This window comes from Staurois parvus, unplaced genomic scaffold (genome assembly GCF_062004578.1).
Source record: "Staurois parvus isolate SC_StPar_1 unplaced genomic scaffold, SC_StPar_1.0 ptg000011l, whole genome shotgun sequence".
Classification (NCBI taxonomy): Eukaryota; Metazoa; Chordata; class Amphibia; order Anura; family Ranidae; genus Staurois; species Staurois parvus.
In genome coordinates, this window is record NW_028317807.1 from 36,210,780 (window position 1) to 36,232,735 (window position 21,956).

At 45.0% G+C, this 21,956-nt stretch overlaps 1 protein-coding gene across 19 annotated transcripts in view; it reads right to left on the bottom strand.

Moving 5' to 3' along the window:
• LRRFIP1 (LRR binding FLII interacting protein 1) overlaps positions 1–21,956 on the bottom strand; it is a 185,363-nt gene that overhangs the window by 87,216 nt on the left and 76,191 nt on the right. For all 19 annotated transcript variants that reach the window (XM_089672419.1, XM_089672418.1, XM_089672401.1 and 16 more), the window contains one exon: positions 2,539–2,625. In XM_089672419.1, coding sequence (XP_089528545.1) covers positions 2,539–2,625 — 87 coding nt within the window. The remainder of the gene's footprint in view (positions 1–2,538; positions 2,626–21,956) is intronic.

Here is a 21,956-nt window from a genome sequence, read left to right on the forward strand (position 1 = left end):
ATTTCCCAGGGGTCGCCTAAGACCATCGGAAAACACATATTTCCGATGGTCTTAGGAACCGAGACACCGCTGCAGTCTCCGGCGATGTGTGGGCGGGATGATACGCTGCTGTCACCTGGCCACACCTCCGGGATCGCTCAGCAGCTCCAACTCCTCGCCGCTGATTGGCCACCGGAACTGTAGCTCAGGAGAGGCACACAGGCGGCCAATCACCGGCGAGGAGGTGGAGCTTGGAGAGGAGCCGAGCGGCAGCGCGCGTACATCAAAGAAGACCGAGGGAGCTGCCGGAGCGAGTGAAGAGGAGAGCGGCCAGAGAAGGAAGACAGCTGACAGGTAAGTGAGAGAGCGAGCCCAGGCTGGAGCAGGGGTCAGCAAAGTAAGTATCATTGGTGTCAGTGGGAGGAATAGTGCCCCATCATTTGTGTCACTAATACCAACGATGGGGCACTATTCCTCCCCCCACTGACACCAACGATGGGGCACTATTCCTCCCCCCACTGACACCAACGATGGGGCACTATTCCTCCCCCCACTGACACCAACGATGGGGCACTATTCCTCCCCCCACTGACACCAACGATGGGGCACTATTCCTCCCCCCACTGACACCAACGATGGGGCACTATTCCTCCCCCCACTGACACCAACGATGGGGCACTATTCCTCCCCCCACTGACACCAACGATGGGGCACTATTCCTCCCCCCACTGACCCCAATGATGGGGCACTATGCTCCCCTCCACCACACTGACATCAATGATGGGGCACTATTCCTCCCACTGACACCAACGATGTGGCACTATTCCTCCCACTGATACCAACGATGGGGCACTATTCCTCCCACTGACACCAACGATGGGGCACTATTCCTCCCACTGACACCAACGATGGGGCACTATTCCTCCCACTGACACCAACGATGGGGCACTATTCCTCCCACTGACACCAACGATGGGGCACTATTCCTCCCACTGACACCAACGATGGGGCACTATTCCTCCCACTGACACCAACGATGGGGCACTATTCCTCCCACTGACACCAACGATGGGGCACTATTCCTCCCACTGACACCAACGATGGGGCACTATTCCTCCCACTGACACCAACGATGGGGCACTATTCCTCCCACTGACACCAGTGATGGGGCACTATTCATCCCACTGACATCAGTGATGGGGCACTATTCCTCCCACTGATACCAACGATGGGGCACTATGCATCCCACTGACATCAGTGATGGGGCACTATTCCTCCCACTGACACCAGTGATGGGGCACTATGCATCCCACTGACATCAGTGATGGGGCACTATTCCTCCCACTGACACCAGTGATGGGGCACTATTCATCCCACTGACACCAATGATGGGGCACTATTCCTCCCACTGATACCAACGATGGGGCACTATTCCTCCCACTGATACCAATGATGGGACACTATTCCTCCCACTGATACCAACAATGGGGCACTATTCATCCCACTGACATCAGTGATGGGGCACTACTCCTTCCACTGACACCAATGACATGGCACTACTCCTCCCACTGCAAAATTACAGTTATGAAGTAGCAATGAAAATAATTTTATGGTTGGGGGTCACCACAACATGAGGAACTGTATTAAGGGGTCGCGGCATTAGAAAGGTTGAGAACCACTGCTCTAAGCGAATCTGCCCAGGTTTGAATCATGGTCTGTTTCAGGAAATAGTGACTATTTGTTAGCTATAGACAGCTTGAATTCATGATGAATCAGCGAAAATAAGAGCTGTGTGTAGCCCTCTCAGCACCACTCAGTTCAAAGAAGCGAGGTGAAAAAAACAGTTGGCTGAACAGAGACTGCAACTTTCAGATGCAGTCACTGTTCAGGTATTCAAGCAGCCACGGATGTCATGACTGAGACTGATTGAATACAATAGCCAGCAAAGGAGATGCCTCCACCTATGCGGTTTAGCAGGGATGGTGAAATCTATGTGTGTACAGCTAGCTTTATATTGTCTAGCAGTGTGAGAAAAGGTTACATACTGTGAAAAATTAAACTACTATAAAAGCATCATGATTAACATCTTCGGACCATGATCACAGGTCTGTATGTAGATACTGACCATGGATGATACCTGAACAAAGTATCAGTCTTGGGAAGGTTGGGGGGGGGGGGGGAACAGATAATGGAATGTCAAGGAGAGTAGTGTAATTTCATGTTTGCCTTTGTTCTAACTTGCTGTCCATAATGAAATAGCAAACGTGGTAACGCATGTGGCCAGAGTAGCACCAGTTGCACAGCTCCAGATGTACGCAGGATGATGTCTTTTGGCACAGTGACGTATCAAGGTCAGTGCTCCTTGTGACCGAAACATTTTGATACCACCTTGTGTGTATAGGTTTCATCTGTGTATTTAGCAATTTGTCTGAAGTTCAGCTTTAAATGAAGGTGTAGAACCCAGGCTCCTCCATTCCCCCAACCCAAATGAAAAATGAAAGGACAGCAGAATGTAACGTTGTACATACAAACAGGGATGGATGTATATTTTGCTCTTACCTCTTTCTGTTGTCGCTCTAGCTCTTTCATTCGAATTTCTCTTGCTTCAGCCCGCGCTGCTCTCTTTGCTGCCAATCTTGCCTCTGCCTGTCAAAACAAGGCCATAATAATCATACAGGAGTCTTCAAATAAGGATCCACTCAAATCAAATCACTTTCATTGCTATTTATAGCACATTAAGAAGCTTCTAACATATTTCTGGAAATATAGACTGCTGGGTGTAACATGCAAAGACCAACATCAAAAAAAAGAAAGCTGTATTATAAACAGTATCTTTTAAGTGCTAGTACTATGGCCTTGGAATGCTGGGGTCCCGACTTGAATATACCGTATTTTTCGCTCTATAAGACGCACTTTTTCCCCCAAAAAAAGGGGTGAAAATGTCAGTGCGTCTTATGGAGCGAATATAAAGCGGCCGGTCCGGTATTTGTGCCGCCACCATGTCAGAATACCGGGCCGGCCGCTCAGCTGTTGTCTCCTGCAGGGCCTTACCTGTTCCTCGCTCCAGCTCTGCACAGTCTTCCCGCGCTGGCTTCTGTGACAGCCGGGTGCCCACTGCGCATGTGCTGCACTTTGTGAATGATCAGGTGTCTTCTGGGACACATGACAGGTCCCAGAAGGCGCCGGGCCATTCACAAAGCGCAGCGCTTCTCGCGCATGCGCAGTGGGCACCCGGCTGTCACAGAAGCCGGCCCGGGAAGAAGAGGGAAGGACAACTCCGCGGAAGTGGGAGCGATTACCTGTCAAATTCAGGTACCCGCTCCCCCTCCCTCCCCAAAGGTCAGCAGTCTCTGGTCATCCCCTGCACTGTCTGCAGTCTCTGGTCATCCCCTGCACTGTCTGCAGTCTCTGGTCATCCCCTGCACTGTCTGCAGTCTCTGGTCATCCCCTGCACTGTCTGCAGTCTCTGGTCATCCCCTGCACTGTCTGCAGTCTCTGGTCATCCCCTGCACTGTCTGCAGTCTCTGGTCATCCCCTGCACTGTCTGCAGTCTCTGGTCATCCCCTGCACTGTCTGCAGTCTCTGGTCATTCCCTGCACTGTGTCCGCAGTCTCTGGTCATCTCCTGCACTGTGTCCGCAGTCTCTGGTCATCTCCTGCACTGTGTCCGCAGTCTCTGGTCATCTCCTGCACTGTGTCCGCAGTCTCTGGTCATCTCCTGCACTGTGTCCGCAGTCTCTGGTCATCTCCTGCACTGTGTCCGCAGTCTCTGGTCATCTCCTGCACTGTGTCCGCAGTCTCTGGTCATCTCCTGCACTGTGTCCGCAGTCTCTGGTCATCTCCTGCACTGTGTCCGCAGTCTCTGGTCATCTCCTGCACTGTGTCCGCAGTCTCTGGTCATCTCCTGCACTGTGTCCGCAGTCTCTGGTCATCTCCTGCACTGTGTCCGCAGTCTCTGGTCATCTCCTGCACTGTGTCCGCAGTCTCTGGTCATCTCCTGCACTGTGTCCGCAGTCTCTGGTCATCTCCTGCACTGTGTCCGCAGTCTCTGGTCATCTCCTGCACTGTGTCCGCAGTCTCTGGTCATCTCCTGCACTGTGTCCGCAGTCTCTGGTCATCTCCTGCACTGTGTCCGCAGTCTCTGGTCATCTCCTGCACTGTGTCCGCAGTCTCTGGTCATCTCCTGCACTGTGTCCGCAGTCTCTGGTCATCTCCTGCACTGTGTCCGCAGTCTCTGGTCATCTCCTGCACTGTCTGCAGTCTCTGGTCATCCCCTGCACTGTCTGCAGTCTCTGGTCATCCCCTGCACTGTCTGCAGTCTCTGGTCATCCCCTGCACTGTCTGCAGTCTCTGGTCATCCCCTGCACTGTCTGCAGTCTCTGGTCATTCCCTGCACTGTGTCCGCAGTCTCTGGTCATCTCCTGCACTGTGTCCGCAGTCTCTGGTCATCTCCTGCACTGTGTCCGCAGTCTCTGGTCATCTCCTGCACTGTGTCCGCAGTCTCTGGTCATCTCCTGCACTGTGTCCGCAGTCTCTGGTCATCTCCTGCACTGTGTCCGCAGTCTCTGGTCATCTCCTGCACTGTGTCCGCAGTCTCTGGTCATCTCCTGCACTGTGTCCGCAGTCTCTGGTCATCTCCTGCACTGTGTCCGCAGTCTCTGGTCATCTCCTGCACTGTGTCCGCAGTCTCTGGTCATCTCCTGCACTGTGTCCGCAGTCTCTGGTCATCTCCTGCACTGTGTCCGCAGTCTCTGGTCATCTCCTGCACTGTGTCCGCAGTCTCTGGTCATCTCCTGCACTGTGTCCGCAGTCTCTGGTCATCTCCTGCACTGTGTCCGCAGTCTCTGGTCATCTCCTGCACTGTGTCCGCAGTCTCTGGTCATCTCCTGCACTGTGTCCGCAGTCTCTGGTCATCTCCTGCACTGTGTCCGCAGTCTCTGGTCATCTCCTGCACTGTGTCCGCAGTCTCTGGTCATCTCCTGCACTGTGTCCGCAGTCTCTGGTCATCTCCTGCACTGTGTCCGCAGTCTCTGGTCATCTCCTGCACTGTGTCCGCAGTCTCTGGTCATCTCCTGCACTGTGTCCGCAGTCTCTGGTCATCTCCTGCACTGTGTCCGCAGTCTCTGGTCATCTCCTGCACTGTGTCCGCAGTCTCTGGTCATCTCCTGCACTGTGTCCGCAGTCTCTGGTCATCTCCTGCACTGTGTCCGCAGTCTCTGGTCATCTCCTGCACTGTGTCCGCAGTCTCTGGTCATCTCCTGCACTGTGTCCGCAGTCTCTGATCATCTCCTGCACTGTGTCCGCAGTCTCTGGTCATCTCCTGCACTGTGTCCGCAGTCTCTGGTCATCTCCTGCACTGTGTCCGCAGTCTCTGGTCATCTCCTGCACTGTGTCCGCAGTCTCTGGTCATCTCCTGCACTGTGTCCGCAGTCTCTGGTCATCTCCTGCACTGTGTCCGCAGTCTCTGGTCATCTCCTGCACTGTGTCCGCAGTCTCTGGTCATCTCCTGCACTGTGTCCGCAGTCTCTGGTCATCTCCTGCACTGTGTCCGCAGTCTCTGGTCATCTCCTGCACTGTGTCCGCAGTCTCTGGTCATCTCCTGCACTGTGTCCGCAGTCTCTGGTCATCTCCTGCACTGTGTCCGCAGTCTCTGGTCATCTCCTGCACTGTGTCCGCAGTCTCTGGTCATCTCCTGCACTGTGTCCGCAGTCTCTGGTCATCTCCTGCACTGTGTCCGCAGTCTCTGGTCATCTCCTGCACTGTGTCCGCAGTCTCTGGTCATCTCCTGCACTGTGTCCGCAGTCTCTGGTCATCTCCTGTACTGTGTCCCCAGTCTCTGGTCATTTCCTGTACTGTGTCCGCAGTCTCTGGTCATCTCCTGTACTGTGTCCCCAGTCTCTGGTCATTTCCTGTACTGTGTCCGCAGTCCCTGGTCATCTCCTGTACTGTGTCCGCAGTCTCTGGTCATCTCCTGTACTGTGTCCGCAGTCTCTGGTCATCTCCTGTACTGTGTCCGCAGTCTCTGGTCATCCCCTGTACTATGTCTGCAGTCCATTGGTTCAGAATATTTTTTCTTGTTTTTCGCCTCTAAAACCTAGGTGCGTCTTATGGTCAGGTGCGTCTTATGGAGCGAAAAATACGGTAACTCTTGCTACAGGTGCATCTCAAATTAGAATATCATCAAAAGTTTATTTCAGTAATTCAATTCAAAAAGTGAAACTCATATAGATTCATTACACACAGAGTGATATACTTCAAGCTTTTCTTTCTTTTAATTTTGATGATTATGGCTCACAGCTAGTGAAAACCCAAAATTCAGTATCTCAGAAAATTAGAATATTACATAAACTCAATAAAAAAAAAAAAAAAAGTACTTTCAAATGGAGAAATGTTGGCTTACTGAAAAGTATGTGCATGTACAGTAGAGTATGCACTCAATACTTGGTTTGGGCTCCTTTTGCTTGAATTACTGCATCATTGCGGCGTGGCATGGAGGCAATCAGCCTGTGGTACTGCTGACATGTTATGGAAGCCCGGGTTGCTTTGATAGCGGCCTTTAGCTCGTCTGCATTGTTGGGTCTGGTGTCTCATCTTTCTCTTGACAATACCCCACAGATTCCCTATGGGGTTTAGGTCAGGCAAAAAGTCATAAACACCAAAATTGAAAGAAGGAAATGCTTGAAATATATGTGTGTGTAATAAATCTATAGAATATATGAGTTTCACTTTTTAAATTGAATTATTGAAACAAATGAAATTTTTGATGATAGTCTAATTTATTGAGATGCACCTGTATATTGCATTTTAACCCCTTCACGCCTAAGGGTAAAACAAATCAAAATGCCTAAAGCATAATTTTGCAACGTTGACGTGTTAGTAAAACCATACATATCATCACAACTACTTAGTACATCCAGGTGAATTATACCGCGTTTTTTTCAGGACAATTTGGGCTTTCCTTTGGTGGTAAATGGTAATGGATATCTCCTGATTTTTTTTTTTCTATCATCAAAAGAAATCTGGCCCAAAATAGTACAAAAAAAAATAATTTTTTTTATTTAGCTGTGTGTTTGTTACTACCATAACCCACCACCAAAGAACAACCCAAAATAAATTCTCCAGCTCTTGACGATTGCAGCGATACCATATATGTGTATGTTATTTGTTGTTTGTACCCGTAGTACAGCCCAGAAACAATAGTGCGCATTTTGTCTTATTTTTTTACCTGAAACACACTGACATTGATACCAATTTTTTTTTGACCCTGACTCAAACAATAACCCTGGCACTGAACTAGATCAAACCGTGATCTAGGTATTTTCTAATATTTATCTTTTTTTTTATAAACATTTTTTTTTCTCTGTATGCCAGGAGTTAGAGAGATACAATGTCTCCCTCTTCTCCATTCATAGAGAGAAAAAAAACAAGGAGGTCAAGCTGCACAGTGACTGATCGCTGTGATAGCCAATCAGAGGCTATCACAGCAATCATGTGACCCGGAATCGGGAGTCCCAGGTCCCGATCGTTAGAACAGGACCTGGGGCTCTAAGTTTGGCGCATTCCCAGCACAAAGACAGGTACGCAATAATGTGGCCCCATGGAAGCACAAATATGCGGCCCCATGCATGGTTTTGTTGCCATATTCTGCTAAATCATTTGTGAACCTTCGCTCTCTTATGTACCTGGCTCCACCCCCTCCCACAATTATATACACACACTATATTGCCAAACGTATATGGACGCCTGCCTTTACACGCACATGAAATTTAATGGCATCCCGATCTTAGTCCATAGGGTTCAATATTGAGTTGGCCCCCCCTTTGCAGCTTTAACAGCTTCAACTCTTCTGGAAAGGCTGTTCACAGGCCAGTCAAGCTCCTCCAGCCCAAAATCACTCATCCATGTCTTTATGGACCTTGCTTTGTGCACTGGTGCGCAGTCATGTTGGAAAAGGAGAAAGCCATCCCCAAGCTGTTCCCACAAAGTTGGGAGCATGCAATTATCCAAAATGTCTTGGTATGCTAATGCTTTAAGAGTTACCTTCACTGGAACTAAGGGACCAAGCTCAACCCCTGAAAAACAACCCCACACCATAATCCCCCCTCCACCAAACTTTACACTTGGCACAATGCAGTCTGCCAAGTACTGTTCTCCTGGCAACTGCCAAACCCAGACACATCCATCGGATTGCCAGACAGAAAAGTATGATTGGTCACTCCAGAGAACACGTCTCCATGGCTCTAGAGTGATGTAAGGCTTGGATGCAGCTGCTCGGCCACGGAAACCCATTCCATGAAGCTCTCCACGCACTGCTGTGCTAATCTGAAGGTCACACGAAGTTTGGAGGTCTTTAGTTATTGACTCTGCAGACAGTTGGTGACTTCTGCGCACTGTGCGCTTCAACATGCACTGACCCTGCTCTGTCATTTTATATGGTCTACCACTTCATGGCTGAGTTGCTGTTGTTCCCAGTTGCTTCCACTTTGTTATAATACCAATAACAGTTGACCGTGGAATATTTAGTGGCAAGGAAATTTCACGGATAGACTTCTTGCACAGGTGGCAACCTATTACAGTACAAAGCTTGAAATCACTGAGCTCCTGAGAGCAACCCATTCTTTCACAAATGTTTGTAGAAGCAGTCTGCATGCCTAGGTGGTGCTTGATTTTACACACCTGTGACCATGGAGGTGATTGGAACACCTGAATCCAATGAATTGGAGGGATATCCCAATACTTTTGGTAATCTAGTGTATATGCTTCCAACTTTTTTTTTTCCTGAATTCTCACCTAGACGAGAAGGATGCTGCGCTCCCTGTAGTCTCTTTGTAGCCTATTGCAGTGTGCCGCCAAATTCCACGTGTATGCAGATTTGCCACATTGCAAAGACTCAAAATAAATACAGGACCCAGGTCTCGGGATGTGCCATGAATTTCTGTTGAGCCCCAAAAGGCAAGGCAGAGCCCTTCATTACATCTGCACGTGTCATTTTTGTTTTTTTAAAGATGAGGCAGGACCAACCATAAGAGGCACTGAAGTATCTCTTTAACCAATTAACCTGCTTAAAGTTTCCTTTTAGTTTTTGTGTATTTTTGATGTTATAGTCACATTAGACAGCATATTTCTGGCAGGACAATGAGCAAATGCCCCTCTGATCACTCTTGTTGAGGGGCAGCAAAAAGAGGGTCTCCATCAGTGAGTACATGGGCATGCTACATAGCACATTTTACTGGTATTACTGGTACAATATTTCACTAGACTTTTTCACAAGAGGAAACAATGTCTTGATAGAGGATGAGAACCCTTCTGAACCTCCAGTTCTGCCTCCACCCTATTGTGTTATTAAACACAAAGCTGATGCTATTTACACATATTACTATTCTACTAGGGCAGAATTCTGGTGCAACAGTATAGTTGTTACACTAGTATCCTATTCCTCTGGAAAATGTCCTGGGCAGACACTTCACTATCCTGCAAGAGGATAATCATGGTGAAATATCATGGCTGCTGCTTTGGGGTTTTTTTTTACCATTGTACATTATATGCTCACGATTTCATTATATTCATGAAAAAGTGGAGGCCACACTCCCAGACAGAAACCTTAAATACACAATGGTATGCCAACCCTGGATAGATAACCATCTCCCATCAAGCTTCTTATTTCTATAGCCCTGATGCCCTAATATTAATTTATGGTGTAAGAGGTCTTACATAAATCAACATTACTGTCACTATCTTTGCTACTGCACTGAACGAACCAGCCAGCCCTCTCCATTCCTCCCACAAACCCCTTCTGCACCCAAACCATCTTTTACCCCCCCCCCCCATTCCATTCTGATACTCAATTGTAAAAAAGGTTATGCAGGCATAAACACAAACATCACACAAACTGTATATCCTATAAAACATTATACAAGAATACATATGTAAAAGAGAATGCAATCTACAACACTTGTTATAATATAACTTTTTAAGTTAAAGCGGCTGTAAAGGTAAAAGGTTTTTTTACCTTAATGACCATTAAATAGTAGCTCCACCACAGCCCCTCTAAACTCTTGCCTGAGCCCGATCTGTGCAGCTCTTCTTCCCTCACAGGCTTGGCCAAGAGCAGAATGAGTCATTGGCTCCTGTTGCTGTCAGTCAAAACCAGTAAGCAGAGAGGAGGGTGGAACTGAGCCAGGCTGTGTGTCTGAATAGATGCAAACAGCCCGGCTCAGGATCGAGCATGCATGAGTGCATCTATAGAAGAGGCTTCATATGGGGGCAGTGTAGGGGGGCCGGAGCTCTGGCTGGGGCCCCAGAAGAGGCAGTTTGGGGCTGCACTGTGCAATATCATTGCGCAGAGTAGGTAAATATAACACGCTTATTGTTTTAATTAAAAAAAAATGTAACGCTTTACAATCACTGTTAATATTGCATGACTCAAAATATAACCTGCTAAAAAGTCTTAATAAAAATACTGAATAGCAACTCCGATTATGAAGCCAGCTGCCCAACTCCGATTATCTTATCAGTCCATAAGCATCCAACCTGCTACTGTACAGAGCTAAATGATATGAATGGTTCACTCTGGGAATTGTCTACTACTGTATATACAGTAGGTTAATAAAATCAACTACAGATAATCTCATATGTTCTGTATAACAATCTATTTCCACAGTTAAGGGTTTACATACAAGTTGCAGTACAAAAACAACGATAAATGACAGTACTGTCGTTAGCACTGCTGCCTTGTCATGCTGGGATCCTTACATATAGTTACATAGTTAGTCTGGCTGGAAAGAAAAAAAAAAAAAGACAAAAGTCCATAATCCTATACCAACAGTTGATCTAGAGCCTTAGTCTGGCTCCTGTTGAGTGCTAATCGTTTATACAATGTACTTGTTCCCCATGTGGGCTCATCATTTTCCTCTAGCTGTATGGTTTTTCTGCAAACAATCCAAAATCACTCAGTAGGTTTGCAAAATTTTAAGTAAACTTGATTAACTCTTGCCGGTAGGGGCGTGCACAACTACAACTGATGACACAAACGGGGAGATTTACCAATACTGGAGCATGCAAAATCTGGTGCAGTTCTGTGTAGAATACAATCAGCTTCTAGGTATTTTGTCAAAGCTTAATTGAACAAGCTGAATTTAGAATCTGACTGGCTACCATGCCAAACTGCACCAGATTCTGCACTCTCCAGTTTTAATAAATCTCCCCCAAAGGATCCAAAACATTAAATGACAGCTTCACGGGCAATTTATTAAAAATAAACAAAAAAAACCACACATGTACATAAGTATTCACAGCCTTTGCCATGACACTCAAAATTGAGCTCTGGTGCATCCTGTGCCCACTGATAAATCATCCTTGAGATGTTTCCACAACTTGATGGGCATCCACCTGTGGGAAATTCAGTTGATTGGACATGATTAGAAAAGGCATAATCCTGTCTATATAATGTCCCACAGTTAACAGTGCATGTCAGAGCACAATCCAAGGCATGAATTCCAAGGAATTGTCCGTAGACCTCCAAGACAGGATTGTATCAAGGCAAAGAAACATTTCAGCAGCATTGAAGGTCCCAATGTGCACAGTGGCCTCCATCATCCATAAATGGAAGAAATTTGGAACCACCAGGAATCTTCCTAGAGCAGGCTGCCCGGCCAAAATGAGTGATCGAGGGAGAGGGGCCTTAGCCAGGGAGGTAGCCAAGCTCCCGATAGTCACTCTGAAAGAGCTCCAACGTTTCTGTGGAGAGAGGAGAACCTTCCAGAAGAACAACCATCTCTGCAGCACTCCACCAATCAGGCCTGTATGGTAGAGTGGCAAGATGGAAGCCACTCCTCAGTAAAAGTCAAATGGCAGCCAGCCTGGAGGTTGCCAAAAAGGCACCTGAGGGACTCTCAGACCATGAGAAACAAAACTTTCTGGTCTGATGAAACAAAGATTGAACTCTTTGGCATGAATGCCAAGTGTCATGTCTGGAGGAAACCACAGCAATGTACAGAGACATCCTTGATGAAAACCTGTTCCAGAGCGCTCTGGACCTTAGACTGGGGCAACGGTTCATCTTTCAACAGGACAACGACCCTAAGCACACAGCTTACATAACAAAGGAGTGGCTACGGGCCAACTCTGTGAATGTCCAGGAGTGACCCAGCCAGAGCCCAGACTTGAACCCGATTTAACATCTCTGGAGAGATCTGAAAATGGCTGTGCACCGACACTCCCCATCCAACCTGATGGAGTTTGAGCGATACTGCAAAGAAAAGGAGAAATTGCCCAAAAATAGGTGTGCCAAGCTTGTAGCATCATACTCTAAATGACTTGAGGCTGTAATTGGTGTTAAAGGTGCTTCAACGAAGTATTGAGCAAAGGCTGTGAATACTTATTTACATGGGTTTTTTTTTTAGTTTTTTATTTTTAATATATTGCAAAGATTTCAAAACAAACTTCTTTTAGGTTGTCATTATGGGGTATTGCTTGTAGAATGTTGAGTAAAAAAATGAATTTATTGCATTTTGGAATAAGGCTGTAACATAAAATGTGGCAAAAGGTAAACGCTGTGAATACTTTCTGGATGCACTGTAATTATAAGCTACAGAATATAGTAATAAAAATAATAGTACATAAAATCATAATATATTAAAATAGTCATAAATAGTAGGAAATGGTCATAAAACAGTAGTAAATACATAAAATCATAATAAACACATCAAATAGTAGTATATGTTTAATAATCTCAAACTCATGGTGCGTATATTATTTAGAACCTATAGAATTCAATGAGTCAGAGTGTATAGCCTGTGGCTCAAGGTGGCTATGAATGCAACCCAACACAAAATCGTAAACTTAAAATATTTAAATTTTTTTGAAATTTTTTTTGTAAAAATGCATTTACACTTGGCAAACATGTGGCCGAAGAAAAATTTGACCATGTCTCTACTGTACTAGAAGTTTTATCCTCCCAAAGAAAAATATCCAACTCTTCACAATCACACCTTATTATTATTATTATTATACAGGATTTATATAGCGCCAGTTTGCTCAGCGCTTTAGAATATAAAGGGGGACAATACAGCAATGATGTAGTTCAAAATAAGAGGGTTAGGAGGGCCCTGCTCCTTGGGGCTTACAATCTAAGAGGGCGGGGCTGGTGGTACAAAAAGGTAATAACTATGGGGGATGAAGTGATAGGAGAAATAGAAGATTTGGTTATCAGCTGAAGGCAGGATAGGCTTCCCTGAACAGTCAGGTTTTCAGAGATCACCTAAACGTAGCCAGAGTAGGCGATAGTCGGATAGATTGGGGTAGAGAGTTCCAGAGGATGGGGGAGGCTCTGGAGAAGTCCTGGAAACTAGCATGGGAGGATGAGACAAGGGAGCTAGAGAGCAGGAGGTCGTGGGAGAATCTGAGAGGACGGTTTGGGTGATATTTGGAGACAAGATTGCTGACGTAATTTGGGGCAGAGTTATAAATGGCTTTATATGTTATTGTTAATGTTCTGAATTTTATTCATTGGGCAATGGGAAGCCAGTGGAGGGATTGGCAGAGAGGGGTGGCAGATACAGAACGGTTAGTAAGGTGGATGAGTCTAGCAGTAGCATTCATGATAGACTAAAGAGGGGATAGTCTGCGATGAGGAAGGCCAATGAGGAGGGAGTTACAATAGCCAAGGGAGTTAATAAGTTTCTTAGTGGTTTCAGAGGTTAGAAACGGGCGTATCTTGGAGATGCTGCGGAGGTGAAGTTCACAAAATTTGGACAGTGATTGGGTTTGGGGCTGAAAGGACAGATGGGAGTCTAGGATTACACCTAGTACCCAGGCATGAGGTGATGGACTGATAGTTGTATTATTGATCTTGATGGAGAAGTCAAGGGAGTGGGCACGGGCTGGAAGGAATAGTATGAGCTCCGGTTTAAAAAGATTTAGTTTGAGGAAGTGGAGTGACATCCATGCTGATTAGAAATGTGAGAGGAGACTGAAAGGGTGATGTGAGGAGTAGAAAAATAGATTTGTGTGTCATCAGCACCAGAGATGGTACCTAAAGCCATGGGAGTTTATCAAGTGACCAAGGGAGGAGGTGGATAAGAGAAGGGGTCCAAGGACAGAACCTTGAGGGACCCCTACAGAAAGAGAAAGTGGAGGGGAGGAGACAGAGTTATAGGTAATGCTGAAGGAGCACTGCGATAGGTAAGAAGAGAACCAGGAGAGATCAGAGTCTTGGAGGCCAAGAGAGTGGAGTTTTTTTGAGGAGAAGAGGATGGTCAACAGTATCAAAAGCCGCAGAGAGGTCAAGTAGTAAGAGCATAGAGTAGTGGCCATTGGTTTTAGCAGTTAGTAAATCATTAGCGAGTTTTAGTAGGGCAGTTGCAGTGGAGTGTAGTGAGCAAAAGCCAGACTGTAAAGGGTCAAGAAGGTTGTCGTCAGTGAGGTAGGAGCTCAGGCGATTGTAGACTAAGTGTTCTAAGAGTTTAGAGGTAAATGGGAGCAGGGGGAGGGGTCTTAGGTTGTTCAGATTGGTGGGGTCCAGCGACGGCTTTTTAGGTATGGGAGTGATCTGTGCATGCTTTAGAGGGGAGGAGAAGGTGCCAGTAGAGAGGGCGAGATTGAAGATGTGAGCGAGGGAGCATAGGATAGAAGAAGAGGATGACCGTAGTAGTTGTGAAGGACAGCATCCAGGGGGGCAGGTGGTGAGACGGGCTTCTGAGAAAACTTTAGTGTCCTCTTCAGTAGCAGCAGCAAGCTCAAAAGAGGAAAGTGTTGAAGGAGGGTTAGTATAAGGTATGCTAAGTGGGATAGATGTCTGTGTAGTAGAGATGCCCCTACGAAATGCATCAATCTTCTGTTTGAAATATTTGTCAATCTCGCAAGCAGTGAGTGAGTTACTGGGTAGAGGTGGAGAAAGTAGAGAGTTAAAAGTAGAGAAGAGATGAGGACTGGATCACAAGGTATTAATAAGAGTGACAAAGTAGGCTTGTATGGCAGCATGGAGGGAGGAAGTGTATTTTAAGAAAGCAGATTAATATAGGGTGAATGCTTGCTGGGATTTGGTTTTTGGAGGCACCTATATTTTTGTGAGAAACTATTTTCAAGGATGAGGCACACGAAGGGCAAAATTAGAACCAAAATATCCAATGTGGACCTTGAGAATTTCTACCACATCCATCAAAGCAGATACTGATGCGTTTGTCTATCAAAAACAGCATCAAATATCACACATTTTATACTGTCCTCTTATTTTTATAATAAAAAAAATTACCAAAAAGTCTTATTATTCACATAGCTACATTATCTATATCAGTGATCGTTTAACTTGTGATCTGACCGACTTTTTCTGTTCATTAGCTATCCCTATAGTGTATTTTATGTATGGCACAAGTGGCACAGGAAGGTCAAAAGATTGGACACCCCTGATCTAGGTCAGCCTCTCTCAACCGGGGAGCCGCAGCACCCATGGGTGCTGCCTGACATCCCCAGAGATGCTGCGGCATCACGGTTGAGAAAGGCTGTCAGATTTGACCAAGGTCCAGCTCGCCAAATGTACATCAGCACAGCAGGAACTCGGTCGGGACAGTACAGTGAAGCACCGTGGAAGGGGGAGGGGACTTCCTGAGCTCTCTGCCTCCCCTACAAGGCAATATCTGGTATGCGTGCAATGCTGCATGCAGGGCCGGTATGGAGAAGAGGAGTGCCCCGGGTTCGGACCATGCAAACAGCCGCCGATCCTAAGCTACACCTTGCAGCCAGCTGTCACAGCCTTGTGGACTGCATGGAAAGAACAGTCCTCCCCTGTGGCTTTGCTAAGAGGAAAGCAGGGCACAGAGAAGATCACAAGGGAGAGCAGGGGTTAACAGAGAGCATGGTACAACAGATGTAGAAATACAGGGGAAAAAAGTCCCTTTTTACTGAATTTACCAATGCGTGGGGGTAGCATTAGGAATTGATGACACCCCTTTGTTTCTGCTAAAGAGCAGCACATTTGTCTTTATGTCAGGAACGTGCACAATTTTGCACACGTTCCCTGGCATGCAATAATGTGAACCAAGCCTTAGACTGGAAAAAGGTTGGGAAACATTGCCGATGATGAGATGAGACCTATGAAAAAAAATATTCCTGTTTTTACGTTAATAGATTCTGATTTTTAGTCTTCATAACAGAGGTGTTGTCCGCTCATGTCAACTAATGCCAGTGCATTACTAATAGATCAAAATGGGGGTTTTTTTGCAGTTGTAAGATATTCAAAAGGAACATTCATGTATTAGAGATGTATTGCATTTTTTTTCCGCCATAACATACACTTAAAAGGATTTTAAAAAATGTAATAAATACAAATCACTGTGAGCTGGAGTGGGGCTTAAAATGATGGTCATTAGTGTCACTCAATATATATTTAGGCACAAAGCAGAATCTGGTCCAAGCAAAAAACACCAGAACAACAGTATGTGGCTGAAAGAGAAAAAAAATCCCCTGCTCCTACTCCTAGATTAGCTATTCATGGATGTTTAGTAAAATCTGAATTGGTGGTCAGGTGACAGTCATGCAATGTTTAAAGGGAATTTACAGTGTTCGGTCACAGATTTTTTTCTTTATTAACCTCTCCATTACCAGTTTAAAGTCCAAATCCAAATTTTGCAGTATACATTTTCATTTCTTTACCACTTGCCTACTGTGCACTTATACCCCCTTCCTTACCAGGTCAATTTTCAGCTTTCAGTAGTCGTACTTTGAATGACATTGTATCCATATGAAATTTTTATCACTTTTTTCTCACAAATAGAGCTTTTTTTTGGTGGTATTTGTCGCTGGGTGTTTTACTTTTTGCGCTATAAACAAAAAAAGTGCAAAAAAATTTTTTTTTAAAAAGTGTCTTTGTTTTGATTATAAAATTTTGCAAACAGGAATGTTTTCTCCTTCACTGATGTGCGTTGATGAGGCTGCACTGATAGACAGCACTGAGGAGGCACGGATAGGCGGCACTGACTGGCGCAACTGCTGGGCACTGACTGGCGCAACTACTGGGCTGCACATATGATCGTGCCAATCCCTGCCGGTTCTCGGCAGTACTTTCCTCACGCTCTGGCAGCATGAGGAAAGTGCAGCCGAGAACCGGCAATTGCATTTCCCTGTGATCAGCGTGTCATTGGACACGGCTGATCACGTGGTAGAAGGCCACTGTGATTGGCCTTTTACCATATCACATGATCAGCTGTGTCCGTAGGACACAGCGATCACAGAGATCGCTGGGTGCGCACCCTCGGGGGCACACAGGAGAGCATGTTCTGGGAGGACGTGATATGACGCCCTCCCAGAACTGGCCGACCGCAGTGCAGCCATCATTCGGCTATCTGCGGACGGCAACTTGTTAAAGTGTTACTAAACACGTGGCCCTGCACTCACTATATCTGGTCCCCCACAGTACACGCAACATGGAAATGCAATTATTTTTAGTGAATATAAACTGCTAATACCCATTCTCATCAGCAGTCTTTTGACTTCTATCAGTGTCCAGCAGAGCACTGGTTAAAGCTTGTAGGAGTTTTCATTCTCCCCTGATTGTTCTCACCAAATTGAGCATGTGAGCAAACTGAGCATGTGTAGCTTTCCCCCAAGGCTCTGTTCTATCAGCAGATGGATTGGACAGTAGAAGGGAAAGATCAGAGAAGGCAGGATCAAACAGCCTCAGTGTTGTGGAAATTTTCGAAAAAACTACTTGTCCAGGGACTAAATCGGTGTCCCAATCTACTCATCCCTCATGACAATCTACTTGTCTTGATAAAAAATAAATACATTTTAAACAAAACTGTATTTAAATCGGAGGTGCTTTATGGAATGTCTGGGGCTTTTAAAAATGAAAGGGGCTTTATGGCAACTTAAACGTTTAATATTTTTAACATTGCGCTGTTTATCTTCTCCTCTCCTCCCTGCCTGTCTCCAGCACAACCGTGGACTAGAGGGACGGGAGAGACCTTGCAGTGTAATGAGTACCGATTGGCTGCTCCTTAGGAAAGGGGAGTGTCGGGCTTGTCCTTTATCCCTTTCGCTGTCAGAGCCATTCTTGCATTTTTTGCACACGTTTAAAAAATCATTTAAGGCCTGAAGATGACACAAAACTCCAAAACATGATATATTTTCTGAAACCCTAGAGAATAAAATTGTTCCAGTTTTTTTATATCACACAATATTATCACAAAATACACTTAATTAAAGGGCAAAAAAAGCAATAAATTATCACATTTTTTTTAAAAATATAAAACATGAGGTTGCATCAAGTAAATAGATATCCAACATAAATTTACATGCGCTTTTCCATAGGTGATGCTTTTAAAGACCCTCATAGGTCATCAGTTTAGCGTTACAGAGGAGGTCTAGTGCTAGCATTATTGCTCTCATTCTGGAGTGTGCGGCGATATGTAAAGTGTGTAATCGCACTCATCGTTTTCATGTATGGGCATCCCAGCTTGTGCGTGCATATGTGGGTGTGGGGGGCCTTGAAAAATCGGGGGGGTTATATGCTTGGGTGTAACTTACATTTAAAAAAAAAATTAAATGTTTTTAGGTAACTTTTTTTTTTAATCACGTAGGGGACAAAAAGTCTTGCTAAAGGCAAGAAAAGCAAACAAAAAAAAACTACATGCCCAGCGCCTGGAACTACATGTTCCGGGCATCGGGCGATAGGAATTGCACATCCCTGCAGCCTTTTTACACAATGCAGAGGATTAACCCCTTAGGTTCCACAGAGTATAACAAGCATGCTTTACTGCATATAAAGAATGAATTTACTGTTGTGGGTTTAGTAACACTTTGACCTCTTAAAGGAAGAAGGTCCAAACAAATCTTAAAAGCAGAACTAAAGGTTTGCTGTCCCAAACTGAACAGACAGGCTCTTTATTGCAGAAGAGACATACATTTTTTATTCTGCAATAAAATACAAACACACCTGCCTGCTTGCAGCGTTTCCCGTCATATAAACGGAGCTGAGTATGCACAGCTCTGCTTAAGTCACCAACATGATCCCTGTGTGCATGCGCAGGAGTGATGTCATCCCATGCAGGCCAATGAACACTGAACGGCGAGTACCGAAGGTGTGTGGACACACACCCTCTGCTCTGTTTTAGCTGCAAGCTGTGGGATCTTGTATATACAAAGCGCAATTGTATTATATTAAATGTGAGTGCAACATGGAAGCACATTAAAGCTGTTTTACCCCTGGGATAAGACACCATATCTTTTATCTCTTTTTTTGCATGAGACATAGGAGGAATACAAAGGCAGAGGATTAAGGAGTGGATCAAAGGAGGGAGTATCCCTCACAGTCCTGCAGCCACACAGGTTTACAACATCACTGCAAAGATCTTATCTTCACACCGAAGGAGAGTATATCTGTTCAGGCTGGAGATTCATGTGCACATTGGGACAGTTTTCTCACAATAGACTTTTTATTTTATTATATTTATTTTTGAATTAGCTTTCATATTATTGCATTTTTAAATTATATTATTGATTTTTCTTGGAGGTTTACAAATGGAAGATTTAACATTGTCATAAGGATTGCACATATAGGGATCTGCTAATATGATATGATTGTATTAATTTTTCACATGCTTTATTTTATTTATTTAATTAGCCATGGCACATCAACAATTATTATTTTTTATTTATTTATAAGCACTTTTGCACTTTTTGATTACACCTTTTTGATATTAGAGAAAAGTTACCTGTTTGCAAAATTTTATAATAGAAACAAAAGAAAGATTTTTCTTCTTCACATTTTTTGCTCTTTTTTTGTTTATATCGCAAAAAAATAAAACACCCAGCGGTGAGTAAATACCACCAAAAGAAAGCTCTATTTGTGTGAAACAAATTATAAATATTTCATATGGGTACAGTGTTGCATGACCACGCAATTGACATTCAAAGTGCAACAGCGCTGAAAACTGAAAATTGACCTGGGCAGGAAGGGGGTATAAGTGCCTGGTAGGCAAGTGGTTAAACATATCCTCCTAAATAGGGTGTACCTGTTTATCAGCACCTCTCTCTTCTTTCATTGTAAGTCCAAAATTTATACAGCTTGTCTGAACTTTCAGAAAGCAGAGGGGTAAGGATATTCGGTTACACTTTGTAAAGAGAGCTGAGAGGTGAATGGAGGAGAGGGACACACCTCCAAATCACACAGCACACTGGAACAAAGCTGAGGCTGTCAATCACAGGCTGTATGCTGGTGTTCCCTCCAGTCACCCTTTTAGCCCCTGGTATCAGAAAAACCTGTCATAAGTGACACACGCTGATAGAGGATTGAAGCAGCATCCATAAAATGACAGGCCATACATTAAACAGTTTTCTTTCCTCAACCACTGCCTGCTTGGATAGGGGAAACCCTCCCACAGCTCTATTGTGTTCTGCAGGTAGAGAGCATAAGGAGCCTTTCCCACTAGCAGAAAATAATGGTCACTACTGGGGCTAGAGCCACCAGCGGAGATAGGTCATAAAAACACAAAAAAAAAAAAAAAAACCACCACTACAGGCTAGCAATCGACTTCAGTACAACCAGCCTGCCGTAGATAAATCGAAATTTAACCAGTTCCTGCCAAACCAGATGAATTTCAGTCTGCCAGACCCTAGTGCTCTGGATTGAGACAAGTACACACAGTAGAGGGATATGCTTTTTTCATATTTCAGGTCTGAGGTTTACAACCACCTTATGAATATCATAAAATAATAAGTTAAAAAAAGTATGAACTTTTAAATGTTTAAAAAAATAAAATTACCATAGTTTCCTTAAAAGTGAAATATTTTATGTAATGCTCTAACAAATGTCTGGATTTCTTTAAAAAAAAAAAAAAAAAAAAAAAAAAAAAAAAAGATATATAGAGGTCAATGCTGGAGACTTAACTGCAGTCTTTCCTTTAGCCATACACTAAACAGGTTAATAGTCTCATGCCATTACTATGACCGACCTATGTACAAGGTGGAAGGACAGTGCATGATTAAAAGGAGACAGGCCCAGCAAAAAGCTTTTTAACAACTCACCCGCCCACAGGAAGGAAGAAAGAAAAAATTTTACACACATTTAACACAGGAAACCTCAGAGTGATGGCAACCTAAAATATACACGCTACTACAAATAGTAATACACTAACACAAACCAAGCAACCTCTTCCACAACTGCAGAACACAAAAAGAATCTAATCTTTAACCATTTGCCCTCCAAAGGAACTACCCCCTTTCTGACCAGGAAATATTTTGCGATACGGCGCTGCGTTACTATAACCACTTGCCTACCAGGCACTTATACCCCCTTCCTTACCAGGCCAATTTTCAGCTTTCAGCGCTGCCGCACTTTGATTGACAATTGCGCGGTCATGCAACATTGTACCCATATGAAATTTTGATCATTTTTTTCCTCACAAATAGAGCTTTCTTTTGGTGGTATTTAATCGCCACTGGGCGCTTTACTTTTTGCGCTATAAATTTAAAAAAGTGCAAAAAATTTGAAAAAAAAAAAAAGTTTATTTGTTTCTTTTATAAAATTTTTCAAACAGGTATTTTTTCTCCTTCACTGATTTGCGTTGATGAGGCGGCACTGATGGGCACTGATAGGCGGCACTGATGGGCACTGATAGGCAGCACTAAAGGGCACTGATAGGCAGTACTAATGAGGTGGCACGGATAGGCGGCACTGATATGCAGCACTGATAGGCGGCACTGATAGGTGACACTGATGATGGGTACTGATAGACGGCACTGACTGGCATCACTTCTGGGCACTGACTGGCGGCACTGACTGGCACAACCCCTGGGCACTGACTGGTGGCACTGACTGGCAGCACTGGTGGGTGGCACTGGTGGGTGGCACTGGTGGACAGCACTGGTGGGTGGGCACAGGTGGGTGGCACTGGTGGGCACAGGTGGGTGGCGCTGGTGGGCACAGGTGGGTGGGCACAGGTGGGTGGCACTGCTGGGCACATGTAGGTGGCACTGCTGGGCACA